This window comes from Martes martes, assembly GCF_963455335.1.
Source record: "Martes martes genome assembly, chromosome: 15".
Classification (NCBI taxonomy): domain Eukaryota; kingdom Metazoa; phylum Chordata; class Mammalia; order Carnivora; family Mustelidae; genus Martes; species Martes martes.
The window spans coordinates 40,812,943-40,833,792 of NC_137903.1; the positions used below are offsets into that span (position 1 = coordinate 40,812,943).

The 20,850-nt window shown below is 37.6% G+C and overlaps 1 protein-coding gene across 4 annotated transcripts in view; it reads right to left on the reverse strand.

Annotated features, from left to right (window-relative positions):
- Positions 1-20,850, reverse strand: part of RC3H1 (ring finger and CCCH-type domains 1) — a 75,343-nt gene that overhangs the window by 37,573 nt on the left and 16,920 nt on the right. For all 4 annotated transcript variants that reach the window (XM_080824309.1, XM_080824310.1, XM_080824308.1 and 1 more), the window contains exon 2: positions 2,265-2,648. In XM_080824309.1, coding sequence (XP_080680435.1) covers positions 2,265-2,495 — 231 coding nt within the window. In that variant the 5' untranslated portion in view covers positions 2,496-2,648. The remainder of the gene's footprint in view (positions 1-2,264; positions 2,649-20,850) is intronic.

The following is a 20,850-nucleotide window of genomic DNA, read 5'->3' on the forward strand; positions in this document are numbered from 1 at the left end:
GCCGTATGAGTTTTAGGATTGGCTTTTTGTTGTTGTTGTTTCTGCAAAAAGGAAAACCACCACTGGGGGTTTGATAGAGCTAGCATTGAATTTGTAGATGACTTTGGGTAGTACTATGATCTTAACAATATCAATTCTGCCAATCCATGAACAATGTCTTTCTATTTATTTATGTCTTCTTTAAATATCTTTCAGCAATGTTTTGTAGCTTTTCAGCGCACAAGTCTTTCTCCCCCTTTGCTAAATTTATTCCTAAGTATTTTATTACCTGATGCTACTGTAAGCGGATTCATTTTCTCAATTTCCTTTTGGATTGTTCATTGCTAGTGTATAAAAATGCAACTAATGTGTTGACTTTGTATCCTGCAACTTTGCCTAATTCATTTATGAACTCTAACAGCTTTCTAATGGAAATCTTTAGAGTTAAAATAGTGACTACTATATATTGAAATGCCCTGTCCTTGTTCCTCAAAATGTTAATAATAGAACCACCCTACGATCCAGCAATTGCGCTATTAGTTATTTACCCACAGGATATAAGAATACAGATTCGAAGGGATACATAAACCCCCATGTTTTACAGCAGCACTATCAACAATAGCCAAACTATGGAGAGAGCCCAAATGTCCATCGACTGATGAATGGATAAAGACGTGGTGTGTATCTACAATGGAATATTACTCAGCCATCAAAAAGAATGAGATCTTGCCATTTGCAATGACATGGATAGAACTAGAACATATTATGCTAAGAGAAATAAATCAGGCAGAGAAAAATGCCATATGATCTCACTCATATGTGGAATTTAAGAAAGAAAGCAGATGAACAAATGAGCACATACAAAGGGGGAAAAGAAAAAAGGAAAGAGGGAAACAAACCATAAGAGACTCTTAATGATAGAGAACAAACTGAGGGCAGACAGAGGGACGTGAGTGGGAGATGGGCTAGATGGGTGATGGACATTAAGCAGGGTACTTGTTATGAGCAGCGAGTGTTGTAAACAAGTGATGAATCACTGAATTCTACTCCAGAAACCAATATTGTACTGTATGTTAACTACCTAAAATTTAAAAAAAATAATAAAATAAAATGCCCCATCCTCAAATATAAACATTAGTTGTTTCAGTTAAGATATAACAAGGTCTTACTCATTTTGTAGAAAGAGTTAGTTCATCTTTAGACAATTGTATGAAAAAAAAAAAAAAACCAAGCCTTGGTTATTTGCTATTAAAATAGTATATTTTTAAAATTATTACTCTTAATAAGTCTATTTTTTAAATGTTTCCAAACTATCGTATGGGATTTTCAAAATAAAAAGAAATGATTATGAAATGAAAAATTAAGTGCAAGAAGCAAAAGGACCTATTGCACTTCCCCTTTTGACAAATATTTTGTAGTGTTGTTGGTGACATCACAAGAGAGGTTTATAAATAAGTTTTCCTTTTGAATAAGCTATTCTAGAACTGCTCTCTTCATCTCCAACATACATAATATCAACCTTTTGTACATTTTAGCAGCTTATGTCAAGACTGATCTAGAGAACATCAGTGCGGCCAGACCTAAAGTTCTAGTGTATTTATTAAAAAAATAATTTTTGGTAAATATATGGCATTTCAGACTCACACTCTGCAAATTTAGTAAAGGATTACTTAAATAAATCATATCTAGCTTTCAACAACCCACCTCCCTTGGCTTTGTGAAATCTTCTGAAGATACTATTAATCCCTAAATTTGAGAATAAGGACATTAAATTTTAGAGTATTACCATCAGAATTGCTAGACTAACTTTAACATTTAGATACCTAGGAATATTTGCTTCTACTCTAGAAAAATGGTTCCCAATATGCTCTAGAGTTCTTGTCACCGTCTTCATCTTTCATTTCAGTTAGTATCTACTATGGAAAACTGTCTAAAGTAGCTTCTCTTTTCCTATTAAGTAAAATGCAATGGTTTTATGAATAGTATTTTCGTCAATATTAAGAGGTCTCCGTGACTTATCCTCTTAGGTCTCTCTAGTGATCTGAACAGCTGAGATTGCTGAGAAAGGCTGACCACCAGATTAAATGACTGTTCTGTGCTATGACCGAGGAACACTGCACTCCCACGATGTATCTCCCAACACACTGAAATAAAGGATTTGCACAGTACCAATGGAATTTTCTGTCTATTTAGGTAGAAGGCAATGTTGTCCAATTTTAATTCAAGTTTCCCTTAGGAGAAAAACACATACACTCAGAAACTGAACAGTAAGTGACCCATCTTACCTGAGCACCCACCAGCTGCAGCAATGCTGAGTTCACAGGGAGGAGCTCAATGTCTGTATTGATAGTGGTCTGGTCAAATGGGCAAGCCTTGCGGTGGAGTTTATTCAGGCACATCTTGCAGACAGTATGGCCACAACCCAAACTGATGGGCTTTCGAATTGTTTCATCGAAAGTCTGAGTGCAAATTGGGCAGGAGAGGAAATCCGTCCACTGTGGAGCTTGTACAGGCATTGTTACTGGAGTTACAATTCACTAACACACACACACACACACACAGAAAATAATCTAAAGCAAAGATTCCACTGGAATCAAAATCTTTGAAAAAGTTTTTTTTTTTTTAAATATCTTCTGTAGATACAGTCAGCACATAGTGTGAAATATAAGCTGGAAAACAAAAAAGAGAGAAAGAGAAATCAATGTGTCTTCCTTTTCAATTAAACTGTGCATTCACTCTACTACCTACAACATTTTATACCACACTGTTATCACTATAGTACATTGTTTTGCACTTCTATAGAATCAGCCATAATAAAACATCTAGTTTTATCCCCTCACTGTAGAGATAGGGAGTGGACCCCAGAAAGAAAATTACTTGCTCAAGGTAACAAATGAAGTTAGAAATAAAGTTAGATCCAGTATCTACATCTCTGAAGTTTACTGAAGTCTATGATTATATAGAAGAATTAGCCTTTTTTTCTTTTTTTTAAGGTTTTATTTACTTGTCAGAGAGAGAGAGAGTGAGAGTGTGAGCACAAGCAGAGAGAACAGCAGGCAGAGGGAGAAGCAGGCCCCCTGCTGAGGAGGGAGCCCGAAGTGGGACTCGATTGCAGGACCCCAGGACCAGGACCTGAGCGAAAGGCAACCGCTTAACTGACTGAGCCACTCAGGTGTCCCAGAATTTGCCTTTTTAAGGTGGTTAATAATACTATTTCTTGATGTGAATGCCAGTTACATCTATCTGTTCAGCTGTGAAAATTTATCAAGCTCTACACTGATGATAGGTACGCTTCTGTACATGTTACACCTCAATAAAGAGTTTAAAAAAAACTGGTATAAAGCAAATTATCATCAAATTGGGTATGGGTAGGGTACCTGGGTGGCTCAGTTGGTTGGGCATCTGCCTTCAGCTCAGGTCATGATCTTAAGAGTCCTGGGATTGAGGCCCCAATCAGGCTCCCTGCTTGGCGGGGAGCCTACTTCTCCCTCTCCTCCCTGCTCTTGCTTTCTCTAGCTATCTCTGTCCCTCTCTCTCAAATAAATAAATAAAATCTTAAGGAAAAAAAAAAAAGGTCTTTAAATAAAATGTCTATGGGCTTTTTTAGTTTGTTTTTAAGGGTCTTAAATATTGTGAAGAATTTTATTTACAGGTAGTTAGTTATCTTTAAGCCCCTGGTATAGCCTTTATTTATTGCTATTGTGTGTTGTACTGAACAACTGCGTAGTTAAAATTATTTACTTCAAAAGATTTTTTAAATTCTTAAATTTATGAATGACAGAACAATTATAATTCAAATTATAATAAAATTCCATTGCCTAGCCTCTGTTTTTGGCAAAGGGTAACAGCCAAATCACAAATTTATCACCTGTGTCTAATAGAAATTCTTTTTATATATAAAATTCAACCTAAAACTTCCAGCATATATATTAAACAATACCTACTACACTTACTCTAAATGTCGTTTCTAAAAATAAGAACTGATGCACAGAACAAGAGTAAGGTTCTCCAAGATTTGATTTTGTTCGAGACTGCTTACAGAGATGGAAAAATTATTTAAGCTGTAATTAACTAGGAAAGTAAATCATCTAGATACCTTATTCTTTGAGCATTATATTTAATTCTTGTTTTATCGAAATAACTCAACCTTAAATGCAAGCCCATTATTGGTGAGAGAGCAGTTTTCATTCATTCAGCAAATATTTACTAAGCACTACTATGTGCCAGACTGAATTATTGGGGAAACAGTGAAACAGCACAGTCATAATATCTGCCTTGTAAGTAATATTAGTTTTGTTTGGGTTTTTGCAAAGTGTGCTCTAAGATAAATGGATTTTACCAAGTTAATTTCATGTTCAGGATATAAAATTAAAGTTATCTGCATGTGTGTTAAAATGGCCCCTGCAATAACAAGAATGAGTAAATAAAGAAACTGCTCACATTTTGATTTCTATAATGTTTTAAAGATAAATAGTTCTAATAAAATAGATTTAATCAAATAGATTGAGTAGCTACAGTTACGTTTATATTAAATTATTACTATTTAATAAACTGAAACTCTCATCTGGAATGGTAAAAAAGAGAACAGTATCTAATTACTCTATTTGACTGCAGACTCAAATGCTACATTTGTGTATGGGGTTAGAGAATGCTCCAAAATAAAGAAAAAAAGGAATAAAGTTTTAGAAGACATAATACTCAGAAAAAAGAAGTAGGTATTAGTAAAAAAAACTGCTTGCTGAACCTGATTAAATCAATAAAGTATCACCCACATGAACTTTTCTATAGATTAACATAGCAATTGACATTAATGTCTGTGAAGAATCTGATCTTGTGTTAATCTCTGCATTAAAGTAAAATTTAATGGTTCCTTCCTTTTTATTAGTATAGCCTTGTAAACAACTTAAAATTTGTTAACCATTAAGTAAAGATAACAAAACACAGCACTTTATTCTCTCAAATGCTGTAACTATACAAACCCCAAAGGGCATAAAATGTAAATATTTTATTGTACGTCAGTACAACTTTCACCATTACACAGCTATGTGCCACATTCTATTCTAAATGCCTTGCATACAGAGCACTTATAAAAGGTAGATAATTACTGTTATTCCATTTTACAGATTTGAGAAATGGAGGTTGAGAGAGGCTGAGTAAGATAAAAAGAGAGCTAAGATACTAAACCCAGATATTCTCGCACAAAACCCAAACTCTAGCCATATCACCATTCACAAATTAAAGGTTAAATATAAGTAAGGAAGAACTATATGTGACTTCATTCAAAAACCAATGTCACAAAGCTGCGCTAATAGCTACTGACCTCACAGCAATTCTGCTAACCTTACTGGCAAATCTAATGGTCAGGTCACTGTTCTAATCTCATTTGTCTTCTCAATAAGATATGAAACAGATGACTACTAACTTCCTGCTTCTTGAAAGTGTCAATGAAACACATTTCTCTCGTCCCCTCCAACTTGCTGACTGTGTTTTTGATCTCTTAAACTCCTAAATGTTGGAATCATCAAATCTCCACTTTGAGTTTTCTTTTCTCATCATTCTTCAGCTAAAATCCTGAACCAGCTTTCTGTAAGATTTAGAATAAACTCTGGATTTCTTATTCTGGTTTACAAAACCCTAATTGATATGACTTATAATTCTACTTCAACTTCATTTTCTAACACTTACCCCACCACCCTAGTACTGTCCAGCTATTCAAGGGAAGCTTGTTCCCACCTTAGTATAATAATACGAGGTATTCTCTCTAATCTTTGAATTGGAAACCATTCACTTCGATGCGATCAAAAATGTCAAGTGTTCCTTGACCACTTAAAACTCTAAATCACTTTCTAATCTATCACTATATTTAAATTCTCTATAAAACATTTCCATCATCTGTAAATAGCATTTTCTTTCTTATATTTTATTTTTATTTTTTTAAAGATTTTATTTATTTATTTGACAGAAAGAGATCACAAGTAGGCAGAGAGGCAGGAAGAGAGAGAAAGGAGGGAGCAAGCTCCCCGCCAAGCAGAGAGCCCAATGTGGGGCTTGATCCCAGGACCCCGGGCTCATGATCTGAGCTGAAGGCAGAGGCTTTAACCCACTGAGCCACCCAGGAGCCCCTCTTTCTTATATTTTAATCTGCTTACTTAATATCCATCTTCTATAAGAATACAGATTCTACAAGAGCTGAGACCTAATGTGTCTTGTTCACTATAAAAGCTATAGCTCCTGGGGTGCCTGGGTGGCTCAGTGGGTTAAAGCCTCTGCCTTCGGCTCGGGTCATGATCTCAGGGTCCTGGGATCGAGCCCCCATTGGGCTCTCTGCTCAGTGGGGAGCTTGCTTCCTCCTCTCTCTCTGCCTGCCTCTCTGCCTACTTGGGATCTCAGTCTGTCAAATAAATAAATAAATCTTAAAAAAAAAAAAAAGCTATAGCTCCTTACTACAATTTAGGCACACTAAAAATTTTGTGTGTAATTTCAGAGAGTTCACAAACCTGTGGAAATCTACTCAGAAATCTCTAAGGTACTTAAAAACTCTAAATTAAGAATTCTAATCTATATTCTTCCTTAATGAATCTTAAAAAATTATAAATAAATATTTGAGATTTATTACATGTCAGACACTACAATATGGAAACAGGTAAAAAAAACATGGTCAAGGGGCAGTCTGGGTGGCTCAGTGGGTTAAGGCCTCTGCCTTCGGCTCAGGTCGTGATCCCAGGGACCTAGGATCCAGCCCCGCATCAGGCTCTCTGCTCAGCAGGGAGCTGCTTCCTCCTCTCTCTCTGCCTGCCTCTCTGCCTACTTGTGATCTGTCAGATAAATAAATAAAATCTTGGAAAAAAAAAAAAAAACATGGTCAACATCAGTTTTACAGACTTGAAAACACGTGGCTCTCCTATATGAACTCAGATCTATGCTGCCATAAAAAATTTTCCAAATTATTCTGTTGTAACAAGAATTCAAAATTTTATTGGTAAAAGATACCTCAGAGATCATCTGGTTCTAGCCTAGTTTTTCAAGGTGAGATACTAACATTTACTTCTGTCCCTAACAAAAGCAAGTATTATTACATATTATTAAGCTTTTTTAAACACCTCTTTTCATTTAATCTTTAAAACCCAAAGAACGGGATGCCTGGGTGTGTCTGTCAGTTAAGCCTCTGCCTTCGGCTCAGGTCATGATCCCGGGGTCCTGGGATGGAGCCCTGCATTGGGCTCCTTGCTCAGCAGGGAGCCTCCTTCTCCCTCTATCAGCAGCTCCCCACTGCACACCCACTGTGCTGCTCTCTCTCTCTCTGACAAATAAATAAAATCTTTAAAAGTAAATAAATAAAACCCAAAGAACTCGGGATCATTTTTCTTCTTTTTGCAGGGAAATAAAAAATAACATTAAAAAAAAAAAACGTTCAAAGAACTCTGTCCAAGGTCACACAGGTAGTAACTGGCAAAGTCAAGAAGATATAGCCACCTTAGGTCAGTACTTAACACTAAAGCCTACATGCACTTTCCACCACACCAATCTGACATGAAGACCAAAAGGCATGACAAGTAAAACAGTTACAAAGTCATGAAGCTTGATAATGGCAGAGCTAGGATTAGAAACCAAGTTTCCCAACTCCTAGTTCTAGTGTCCCCTACATCCCACCAGACTGCCTTGCATATAAACCTATATCACCAAACAGCTGATTTTTTAAAATATTCTTGCATATGAAAACCACAGTTGACAATATTTGGCTTAGATCAAAGCATCCATTAATCTTGGAAATGATATGTAAAATTGTTTATATATACATGCTCATTCTTCTGGGAATAAGATCCCTGACTTTTATCAGATTCTCAAAGGTTTTATTTGGGGAGGAAGAGAGGGGGAAGGTAAGTATCACTGACTCAGACATACTGAAATAAAGTAACTGGTGAAAACATAAGAATACAAAAAAATAATAATTTATATGAAAATATATCTCCTCTATATTTGCACCACAATCTCAGACTAACTCTTGTAAATATTTTTAAAAGTGATGTTCATGTGCATCAAACATTTTTTTTACACGGTTACACTGAAATGTCTCCCTCTCACCCCTATTTCCCATCCCGCTAGTCCTCATTTCCATGCCACCTCCACAGATAAACCACTGCTATTATTCTCTTTCAGTTTCTTTATTCATCTAGCTCAAATACATATTATTAATTGGAAAAAAAGCATTTTAAATGAAGTTATTTACAACTCTTCTATCCCTTTCTTCATTAAACCAGTTTTTCTTAGAGCGAGGTTCTATCAAGAAAGAAAAAAAAATCCTAAATAATTCTTCTAATTACAAAGCACATGTCTCAAGGTCTCCAGATAAATCACGGTATGTTAGGGATCTGTCCACATGTTGCTCAACAGGGGTAATTCTACTGGAGCCTTTCTAACCAGAAAAGCATGAATGATGGGCCTCTTCACTTCTAACAAAACCCAAAGGAGGGGTGACTGCTCAATGATGAGAGCCATTACTAACTTTCCTATCAGTTAAAACAAGGCCTACTCCCCTGATCCCTCTGATACTAAGTGATAATACAGAACACACATGACAGTTAAATAGCAATCAGTCCACCTTGAAGAGGGCCCAAATTTTAAAACATCATATAACTTCCCCAATAATAGGCACATTTTTACACCAGGAATAGTGCTCATAGCTACTACAGACAAAATTATGACACGATACATAAAAGAGCTTGGTTTTCTGAAAATAAAGCATGGATCAGGCATTATGCTAGTTGTTTTCAGATGCTTTTCCTTTTAAATGTACACCATAACCCTAAACTATCACCAGTATTTGTGAAGTACCAAGTAGGTGCCGGCACCGCAGTAGCCTGTACATGGTATCGAATTAAAACAATGTTCACAGCCACGCAAATGTTCACAGCCACACCGTAATGCAGTTATTACCTTCATTTTAATATTAGAGAAACCAAAATACAGAGAAGTACCCAAAGACACAAAACTAGTAAGTGCAGGACTATGATTCAAACTTGGCCAACCTAACCTCCAAGCTGGTACTTTTAAATATATGTTCTGTGTCATCTTACAGATGATCGTTAATAGTCATCAAGGCAGGGAACTTTGAAGAGTGATGGAAATATTTTAAAATTGGATTGTGGTGATGACTGCACAATTCTGCAAATTTACTAAAATTCATTGAATTATACACTTAGAATAAGTGAATGTTATAGTGTACGAATTATACTTCAATAAAGCTATTAAAATAATCATGAAAGACTTTTAAATAAAAAGTCTTAGCTTTCACATTTTTAAATGCAATATACAACTTAAAAATATAAAGACATCTCTCAGATCTGTTCTAGGAATGTAGCAGTAGCCCTATTAAAAGCTAAATTATACTGCTTTAAAGATGTTATTTAAATATATTAAAAACTAATACAAAAAATTCTTAAAAGTGTATTACCATTTCCTCTACACAGGTTTGTTTTCTCTGCTTCTGATTTAGAGGGAGAAACACAGAAATAAAATTCATCAAGTATCTAGTTTGGGGGGCGCCTGGGTGGCTCAGTGGGTTAAGGCCTCTGCCTTCGGCTCGGGTCATGATCTCAGGGTCATGGGATCGAGCCCTGCGTGGGCTCTCTGCTCTGCAGGGAGCCTGCTTCTCTTCCTCTCTCTCTCTGCCTGCCTCTCTGCCCCCTTCTGATCTCTGTCAAATAAAAAAAAAAAAAAAAAAAAATTTTAAAGTATCTAGTTTGGGCCAGTCACTCACTCCTCTGAGGCATTTTTTAATGCCCATTTTATAGGTAACACTTAAAGCTTCAAAAACATTAAATAACTTGCCTAAAGCCTAGGAGTTGTGAGCTGAGACCACAACTCAGCTTTTAAGTTGCCTTGAGAAAGATATATTAGACAAATCTTTATTGTCTATGAGAAGAAAATCTTGGATTTCCTCTCACCCTTGCCCTATGAGATGAGTTTAACTCTTTATTCTTGGCCTTAATTTAATTTGCCATTTCTCTGGAATATTTCCATAGCAACCAATATGCAGGGCAACTTCAGAGAACATTTTTAACCAACTTGAAAAACGAAGCTAAAAGCAGGAAATCAGAACAAAAAGAAGAAAAATCAATGAAAGCTTATTATAACACTTCTCAGTGTTCTCGTTCTCAGCAGTTTCAATTAATTTACAGATAAAATACTAGTCTGAGATTTTTAAGGAAGCTCAAGGTTTTTCCAGCAATAATACCCTGTGAAGAAAGATACTATTTTGATTGTAAAAGATCTCTCTTCCCCCAAAATACATAAATTTGTAACCCTATATTGTATACAACATTCTAGATATAATTAATGTAATATACTAATGTTAGTACAAATGGACGAATACTTGAGACAGGTAAAAAGAGAATGGCTTCTCATTTAGAGAGGGGAAAGCCTGAAAGATGGAACTTGACAAATAAGGGTTGAGAAAGCAGCAAAGGGTTCATTTAGCTGGCTTACTTTCCCAGTGTTCGGAAGGACAAAAAGAAACACTGCTATCTGCAACTTAATGCCAAATTTAGGAGAAGTAACACTAAGGAAAGATAAAATCATTCATGGGGAAGCTACGTGATCTGAAGCTGAAACAGTAAGCTATAAAGTGAAAGACAACTTCTAACTTTGTGTACACAGTTTAAGATTCCAGATATCTATTCTACATAAAGTTATGCACTGTGTGTAAATGTGCTGCACTGAAGAGGACATCACCAGTTATTAAGAGGTAGCAGAAAAACATCATCTTGAAAGTACCTGTGAGGTAGTAAGCAGGGAAAGCTTACCCATTACAGCAAAACAGCCAAAGGTTATTTTATTTTTTTCAGCTTTTGCATCAATATTCTGCTGAATATTACATACACTACGTTGTCAAGTAAGTTTGTCATCACCATTTAGTGGTATTCCAAAAACAGACAACACAACAAGAATCAAATCAAATCTAATCAAAATCAGGAATATTCTGGAATACACTAGGCCATTTTAGTTGATCTGTTATCTTGTTAATTGCTTTCAAATTAAATGCAGATTTCTGATATTAGTTGCTTTCTTGGTGAAAACTGGTGTCTCCTTAATTTGGCCTCTTTTCTAAACCACAAAGATGACTCAGTCCCAACACAAGAAGATCCAAGAATAATTTTTGGTGCCTAGGCCAAATATTTCAACCAGACTTTAGTTTTTCAGATCACATTCAGAAATCTCTCCTCCTACTGCAATAATAGGCTCCTTTTGAGAACAGGAAGTTTGTTCCTCCGGTGTGTACAAGTTATTTTGAGACACAATGACAAATCTGATTGGCAAGTATTCAGTAATCTTGGACGTAGGGATAAATACTCACAAAGAAAAGAAAATCTAACTTTCATATTTCAGACTGTTAATTACAATGAAATTGAGACATTTTGAGGGGCAGCACTAATAATCTGTTTCTTCAACTTATCCCTTTTTACTAGTTCTTTCCCACCCGCATGCTTAAATCCTTGTTCAGAAGAGCTTAAAAACACCCACATTTCTATCTCCAACCTTTAATTTAAGAAAAAGGGGGGGGGCAGTTGACAGACTCAGTTGGTGGAGCCTGCAACTCCTGATTTCATCAGGGTCATGCATTCAAGCCCCACACTGGGCGCAGAGTATACTTAAAAAAAAAGAAAAAAAAAGTCATTTAATCCTTGTCCTTATTTTCTTCCTAGGCTCCATTCTTTACCCCCTCACCTTTCGGTTGTGGGTTTTGATTTTTTTTTTAAAGATTTTTATTTATTTATTCATGACAGACAGAGAGAGAAGACCAGAGGGAGAAGCAGGTTCCCCGCTAAGCAGGGAGCTGGATGCGGGGCTCGATTCCAAGACCCTGGGATCATGACTGAGCTGAAAGCAGGCAACTGAGCTGAAAGCAGGAGCTTAAGACTGAGCCACCCAGGTGCGCCCCCCTCACCTTTCGGTTTTAAAACTACCAGTCTACCCCAATTGCTATGCTGAAACAACTCGAACAAACACATCAACAACCTTCTTTTGAAATTCAACAGTTATGGGGCGCCTGGGAGGCTTGGTCGTTAAGTTGCGGCCTTCAGCTCAGGTCACGATCCTGGTGTCCTGTGATAGAGCCCCACATTGGGCTCCTTGCTCAGTGGGAGACCTGCTTCTCCCTCTCCCACTCCCCTTGCCTGTGTTCCCTCTCTCATTGTGTCTCTCTCTGTCAAATAAATAAAATCTTAAAAAAAAAAAAAGAAATTCAACAGTTATATCTCAAGTCATTATCTTCTTTATACACAGCATTTAATGATGTTGACCATTCTTCCTGCAAATGCTGCCCTTTTTTGGTTTCTATAATGCCATACTGTCCAGGTATTCTACTAATAGCAGGCCACTCCTTGGGTGTCTCTGTTGAGGGCTTCTCCTTCTCTGCCCATTTCTGGAATATATGTGGTTTTTCAGAATTCCTTCCTCAATTCTCTCCTCTACAAAATTTCCCTGAGAGATTTCATCTATTCTTCAGCTTTCAAATACCAACTACACGCCGATGATTCCCAAATCTACGTCCCAGTTCAGACTTCTCTTCTGATGTCAGCCAGGGCCATATAACCAGTTGGCTACTAGCCACCCAGTACTTTCCATGTCCAACTAGCTGGCCATTCATGTCCAACTAGTGTCTCAAATCATCTCAACCTTACCAAAAACCTTCTGTTCCCTATATCAATGATCAAATCTCTTATCCATTGACAGAAGCATGGGGAATCACCCCTGACTCTTCCCTTTTTCCTCAAGCCCTTCCCCCTCAACTAATCAGTCACCATGTCTAGCATGTTATTTTTTTAATGTCTGAAACATTCCCATCCATTCCCAATACCTAAATTTAGATTACCAACATCTCTTACCTAGATTACTGGATTTTTTAACTATGGCACTGCTGTTAACAGAATCCTCAACAGAGCAAAGCTAGGGTATATAACTAGACTCTAAGTTCCTTAAAATCAGAGAACATCTTGGGTTTTTTTCCTCTCTTGCTATTTTCTCTATGGTTTTAATATAGAAAAAGCCAGCCAAAATATATGAGCAAACCTATCAAGCTGGAGTATTTATTTTCCCCAATACTAAGTCAACTGAGTTAATGGAAAGCTAGCTGCTAGGGAAGAAATCTAGGGCCTTACCATGCAGAGTAGCATGCACAGATCACCAAGGATTTTAAGACTTGAAATAACAACACTTTGAACCAACTAGGGGTGAACCAAGCAGGGGTGATTCCCCATGCTTCTGTCAATGGATAAAGACATCCAGAGAATACCTAACAAGAGCAGCATTCTTTTCAAATATATATGGAACATTCTCTAAGATATACCACATGCTAGACCATAAAACAAGTGTCAATACATTTAAGAGGACTGAAATTACAAAAATTATATTCTATGAACACAACGGAATGAAATCACAAACCACTAACAGAAAGAATTCTGGGGAACTCACGAACAGGGAAATTAAGTAACATGCTACTTTTTAAAAAAAGATTTTTATTTATTTATCTGAGAGAGAGAGAGCAAGAGAGTGAGAGACAGCATGAGCAGGGGGAGGGGTAGAAGGAGCTGGAGAAGCAGACTCCCCACTGAGGAGAGAGCCAGAAGTGGGGCTTGATCCCAGGACCCTGGGATCATGACCATGACCGAAGCTGAAGGCAGACACTTAACTAAATGAACCACCCAGGCGCCCCTAAATAACATACTCCTAAATAACCAGTAAGTCAAAGAAGAAATCAAAAGGGAAATTAGAAAATATTTTGAGATGACTACAAATGAAGACACACCACACAAAAACTTGTAAGACACAACTGAAGCAAGGTTTAGAGGGAAGCTTACTTCTTTAAATGTGTGTATTAAAAAAGAACAGGGAAGGTGCCTGAGGGGTTCAATCTGTTAAGTGTCTGCCTTCAGCTAATGTCATGATCCTGGGATCCTGGGACTGAGTCCCTAGTTTGGCTTCCCACTCAGCAGGGAATCTGCTTCTCCCTCTCCCTCCACCCCCACTTGTGCTCTCTCAAATAAATAAAATCTTTTTTAAAAATAAATAAATTAAAAAGAAGAGGGAGGTGGGTGGGGAAATGGTGAAATAAATGAAAGTGATTAAAAGTACATTTATCATGATGAGCACTAAGTAATGTATAGAACTGCTGAATCACTATATTGTATGCCCAAAACTAATACGACACTCTGTGTTAGTTATACTGGAATTAAATTTTAAAAATAAATAAATAAATAAGGCAAAAAAAAAAAAAAAAAGAATAAGGCAAAAAATAAATAAATAAAAAATAAACCAGAGAAAATAAAAATTAGAAAATTAAAAAAGAAAAATCAATAATCTTACTTTCCACCTTAAGGCACTTGCAGGAAAAAAAAGATCTCAGACATCAGCAGCATAACAAACTCTCTGTGGCCAAAATGTAGTGAATTTACATCAGTAGCAAGTGATGCCAATTTTAGACAATTACTCCCAAAAACACAAAACAGAAACTTAATACACCAGACAGTATAAGCTTAAAATTTAAAAAACAAAAATAAATTTTTAAAAGCTTAAAAATTCAAGTATTCTTATACCCTGAACTGTTTAATATTAACCAGTTTAAGAGGTATAAACCCAATCTAAAAAAATCTTGGTTGTTCCTTTTCCCAATTAACACACACACACACACACACACACACACACATTTCCATTTAGGACGAAGGAGAAAAGATACCTCAAGGTTTATAAACTCAAATATAAAATCCAGGTTTTTGTTTCATTATTTTAGGCAAACAACTTATAACATGAGCAAATAACCCTTAATATATCAAAGCTGGCAAACAGAGAGAAAAACCCTCAAATTTATCTTTCAAAGGGCTTCTGGAATATCACTTATTAGCAAGCTATACTGGCTTCCCTATCTTTGACGAAAATTTTCATAGGTTCAATATAAGCAAATGAAAACTTAAACAGAATGCTAAGTTTTAAAATAATAACAGCACTTACTATGGGTTAAAATATTCTAAAAACTTAGAAAGTACATTTTTTTTAAAAGATTTTATTTATTTGACAGAGATCACAAGTAGGCAGAAAGGCAGGCAGAGAGAGAGAGGAAGGGAAGCAGGTTCCCTGCTGAGCAGAGAGCCCGATGCAGGCTCGATTCCAGGACCCTGAGATCATGACCTGAGGTGAAGACAGAGGCTTTAACCCACTGAGCCACCCAGGCGCCCCCAAAAGTACATTATTTTTAACTATCATAATAACCTTGCAAAATATTATCGGACCCTTGAGAAAATCATGGTTAAACCATATTCTCAAGGTTCACAGCCAATGAGGGCTTGTAGAGTTTAGATTCCAACCATGATGTGTCTAACTTTACTACTGTTAAGACTGTCTCCTTAGGTTTTTAAATCATTTGTTGTGTTAGTCTGCAAAGATTCCTCCCTTTGTAATTTGACTGTGCTGCTCTTTCTATTAAGAGAGGGGCTCTAGGGGCGCCTGGATGGCTCAGTGGGTTAAGCCCCTGCCTTCGGTTCTGGTCATGATCTCGGGGTCCTAGGATTGGGCCCCGCATCGGGCTCTCTGCTCAGCGGGAGGCCTGCTTCCCCCCCCCTCTGCCTGCCTCTCTGCCTACTTGTGATCTCTCTCCCTCTGTCAAATAAATAAACAAAATCTTAAAAAAAAAAAAAAAAGAGAGGAGGCTCTATTTTCCCACCTCTTGAATCTGGGTAGCCTTGACTTACTTTGAATAGTAGGACGCAATAGAAGTGATGTTGGAGGAGTTTCAGAGCCTAGGCATCAGGTGACCTTGCAGCTTCTACTCTCATTCTTGCAACATGGTGCCACTATGTGAGTTCGCGTGAACTAGTCCCCAAGGGAGAGACCAAAAGAAGAGAGAAAAACTGTCCAAGCTCAGACCCCTACAGCAATCAGCCCCAATCTGAGCTGCCAGATGACTGAAGCTGCATGAGTGGTCTCAGGGGAGACTAGCAACAGAACCACACAGCTAAACCCTACCCAAGTGTAACCAAATAGTTACTGTTTTGAGCCCCTATGGTTTGTTACTCCAAGACAGATTATCTGATGAGGGTTGCTGGGGGGAGGGGGGGTACGGAGAAGGTGGTTGGGTTATGGACATTGGGGAGGGTATGTGATATGGTGAGTGCTGTGAAGTGTGTAAGCCTGACGATTCACAGACCCGTACCCCTGGGGCAAATAATACATTATATGTCAATAAAAATAATAAAATTTTTAAAAAATTTTTCAAAAAAGATATCTGATAACTGTTTATATAATTAAGACATAACAACCAACATAACACTTAAAATTCATCACAGCCCTTTTGAGAATACAGTAATACAGAATGCAGTATCGACACTGGAATTTGAAAGGTTCTCTCAACTGAGTTACAACCCTTTCCAAGAGTGAATCTATCTATCCTCTTTTCTTAAGGCCCTAAAATTTACTAATATACAGAAGTACCTTCTTAAACACAACATGCCTAAATTCAGTTTCTTAATCCTACAGCATAAATTAATAGTAACTAAGGGGAAAAGCATTTAAGTATACCAATGGTAACATTTTCAAAGCACAGCGTGGACAACAAATCCTCTAGACAAAACATGTACCACTTAGGGACGTCTGGGTGGCTCAGGTCTGGACGACTGCCTTTGGCTCAGGTCATGATCCCGGAGTCCTGGGATCAAGTCCCGCATCCGGCTCCCAGCTCCACAGGGAGTCTGCTTCTCCCTCTGACCTTCTCCTTACTCATGCTCTCTCTCACTAAACATGTTGTATCCCTCAAAACAACAACAACAACAACAACAAAAAACCATGTACCACTTAGGCTCAATTTAAGTCCATCTAGAACTTTTTACTACATTCCAACTTAATACATTTATCATCCATGCTAACAGTCCTTTATCCTGATGTGCCAGAGAAGCATTATTAGCTCTTAATACTGATAGATTCATATGCTTATAAGTTAGATGTTGTTAGTCTTTAGTGGTTATAACCGAAAGACTACTTTCCCTAACAACATTACCTTAGTTATCTTATGCAGGTTATACTTGTTCTTATCTACCCAAAGCATCTTTACATACTCTCCAAATCTATTTCCTCCCCATCCCCACTGCGAGATCTGGGTGCCAAGCACTTATAGATTATCTCATGTAATCCCCCAACAACCTTCTGAGACAGCGATCACCTCTACTTTACTGATGAAGGAAAGAAAGAAAACTGAAAGTTACTCAGCTAATTTAGTGGTCTAGTCATAATCTGAACCCACGTTTGTCCAACTCCAAAGCCTGTACTTTTTCCACTGTAATTAATCTTCCAACTTTAAGCACCTGTAATTTTTATTCCATTTATTAATGATTATTTTATTACTTAGCCAAAAATAAAAATCTAAATTAAATGGTGCCTGTTTTAGGTTTAACCTGAGCATTAGTTTTAAATTAAGTATATTTAGTACAGGAACCCTGGAACTGTTTAAGCCCAGGGTTTTTCTGTTGTTGTTTTTTAATTAGGTTAGAGCAACTACTATGTTTCTTTTGAGGAGAATCACAAGGAACATTTTACTAGAACATTTCACAAAAATAATCAGAGGACTAAAACAGAGTATTTTAAATATATTTTAAGATACTCAAGACATACTGAAGTATGGCATACATACAGAAAGGCATATAGATCAAGAATGTTCAAGTCAATGAATTATTACAAAGTAAGCATACCTATACAGTTGACCTGTATAGCTGACCCTCGAACACCAGTTTGAACTGCCTGGGTCCACTTATATGCAGATTTTTTTAAAGAGCTAACAGCAGGGAGCCTGGGGGGCTCAGTTGGTTAAACAACTGCCTTCAGCTCAGGTCATGATCTCAGGGTCCTGGGATCCAGCCTCACACTGGGCTCCCCTGCTCAATGGGGAGTCTCTTTCTCTCTCTCCTGCTCTTTCTGCCGCTCCCCCTGCTTATGCACTCCGGCTCTCTCTCTGTCAAATAAATAAAATATTTAAAAAAAAAAAAGCTAACAGCAAAAACCACAAGGCATTTACTTATACCTGCCTGCCCCCGTGTCCACAGAACAAATCAAAGGTGACTGACAAAGAGGTTGTGCCTGCTGCCCTGAGACCCAGGGAGACCTAGAGAGGCAGCCAGCAGCCCCTGGGTGCCCTGGGATGGGGCAGGTCTTCAAGTCACCCCAGGGTGAAAGGGTTGTATAGGTGGGGTGGTTGGGTCAGGCATCAGGGACTAAACTGAAGAAGGAACATATCCAGTGCCCTCAACCTCCAATCCCCCAGGCAGCCCCACCCCCACCTGGCTGCCACCTCTCCCCAATAGTACCCAGGCCCCAGTGTCCCTGGGAGGCCCACTACGCTTACATGTAGTCACAGGTGCCAATGGCACATGTCAGTGCTACATGGCAAGGCAGACAGAGTAGCTGTACTGCGCCTGCAGGCCTCTGCCGCAGTCAGCAAGTCACCCAGCAGCTGCCCCTGCTAAGCCAAGGCCACCAGGCTGCAAAAAATGACCATCCCAGAACCAGGCCTGCCCCTAGTACTGCCCCCATCTCTCACTCTCCCCCTCTGTCAAATAAATAGGTAAAATCTTAAAAATAAATAAATAAATAAAATAAAAACAAAAGTTCTATACAGTGGATCATCGACGTATTTTTTTTGTGTTTTGGCTTCTTTCATTCAAGATTATTATTTGTTAGGTTTTTTTTTCTACATTCGTATTTTTTTCCCCTAAGATTTTATTTATTCATTTGACGGAGAAAGAGTACAAGCAGGGGTAGCAACAGGGAGACAGAGAAGCAGACTCCCTGCTGAGCAGAGAGCCCAAAGTAGGGCTCAATCCCAAGACCCTGGGATCATGACCTGAGCTGAAGGCAGACACTTAACGGACTGAGCCACCCTGGCGCCCCTCAACAGTTTTTAAACTGTTATTTAAACTGTTAAAAACACTCCAATTAAGCTAATTACAGTTAGAAAACAACCCTTCATAAAGTCATTTTTGAAGCAGTGATGACATTTGGATTTTGACTATCAGCAGATGTCTGGTATTGAACTGGAAGGGACAAAAACAGGTGTCAGTAACAAAACTTGAGAACAGAGAGTCCCCTCTTTACTCCAGAAGACAAAGCAGCATATCTGTCAAACTCATAACCCCCACCTCTTTCCTTTCACTTGCTTCTTTCTTTTTTTCCAGGGAGCCTGTGCCTTGGACTTCCTTGGTGGCTACCACAGGGCTGTGACTGATTCTAGAACTGGACAACAATGAGAAAACAGGAAGATATATTCAGAATAGGTTAAGTTGCATACGCAACTCGCTTGGAATGCAACAGCTGGATGACACTCGAGTACGTACTCTGACCTAAGGAATCTTTGCATTAGAAACATAATCTAAAATTTGGAACAATAATAAAGCAATAACAGTAGTATTAATAAAATGTACTGTCCACATAACCTAAGAGCTGAGGTTTAAGGGCCTTGTAATTACTTTATTTTTATGGACTATACCTGAAAGAATTTAAACTATTTCCAGAAAACAAAAGTTGAGTGATTTTCAGTTGCACATGCTTGAAAAATAACGCAACAAAATAAGAGGTATGGATTATCTCTAGACTGTTATCCCGGGCAAAAATTTCATTTTGAGGAATTAAAAAAAAAATGGACAAACTGCTACATGACTCCAAACACAGAGGCTTATAGCTACAACATATTTATATATATATATATATATATATATATATAAGGTGATTTGGAACAGGTAAATTGTAAAGGAAGATATTTTGTTGATCTCCAAGTAGTAGCTACTTTTAGAGAATCTACTGGTTTATGCTACTATATCAGAGTTAAACACAAAACACTTCCTTCAAAACACATAATGATGACCTTCTGGGGATTAAATTCATGCTAAGGTTTGTGTAGTACATTATATGTGTTGCAGACAGCAAGGGATAAAAGGTTTCGGAAAGTCTAACTGATGTGGGCTGCACAATAAATAGTAATTAGTACTACTAACATTACACTTTTTGGTAAAAAGAGGGAGCTCTGCTTTCTTAAAGAATTATGATCAGTTTGCCCACTATTCCCCCAATCATTAACCTTTCCCTCATTTCCCTTTAAGCATTAATCTATGAATTCCCTAATGTAGGGCCTTACTTGATTACCTTATTTAAACCTGATCTCTCAACCCCAATCCCACTACCACCATACACAAACTGTTGCTTCCCATCTTGTTTCTGATTAATTTTTCTTGTAATACTTCTCACCATCTGATATGCTCCTTTACTTTTTTCTTACAGGGCATACCACCACTGCCAAAATGTAAGCTCTACAGGATAGAGATTTTTGTTTGTTCCTATCTCTAACCCTGAGTACATTCTATGTGCCAGGCACTATTCTAAGTGTTCTACACGCACTATCTCACGTAGTCTATTAGAAATCACAATGTAAAGCTCAATTTCAGAGTTGAGGAAACTGAAGGACGTATTACGTTAGGTAATATGCTCAAGGTCACATGGTAACTAAATGTATCCTGATTTTTAAACTGGCAATTCTTTCTGTAGTCTTTGCTGCTTTGGTGACACTACTATCCAATTTGACACTCGATGTACAAATCTGGCAATCTGATAATCATCCCAGATTCCATCGTTTTCAACTCTTATTAAAAAATTTTTATCTATTGCATCTATATATTCCTTTCCTTCTCTACTTTCCTGAGGACCCATATTCATTCACTTAAAAAATACTGAAATCCTACTATGTGCCAGTGTCCTAGGATCTGAAGTTACAGCCCTGAAAGAAAGAACAACCCTGCTCTCACAGAGCATATATAGTCTTCTCACCCGGATGACACAGTAACCTTT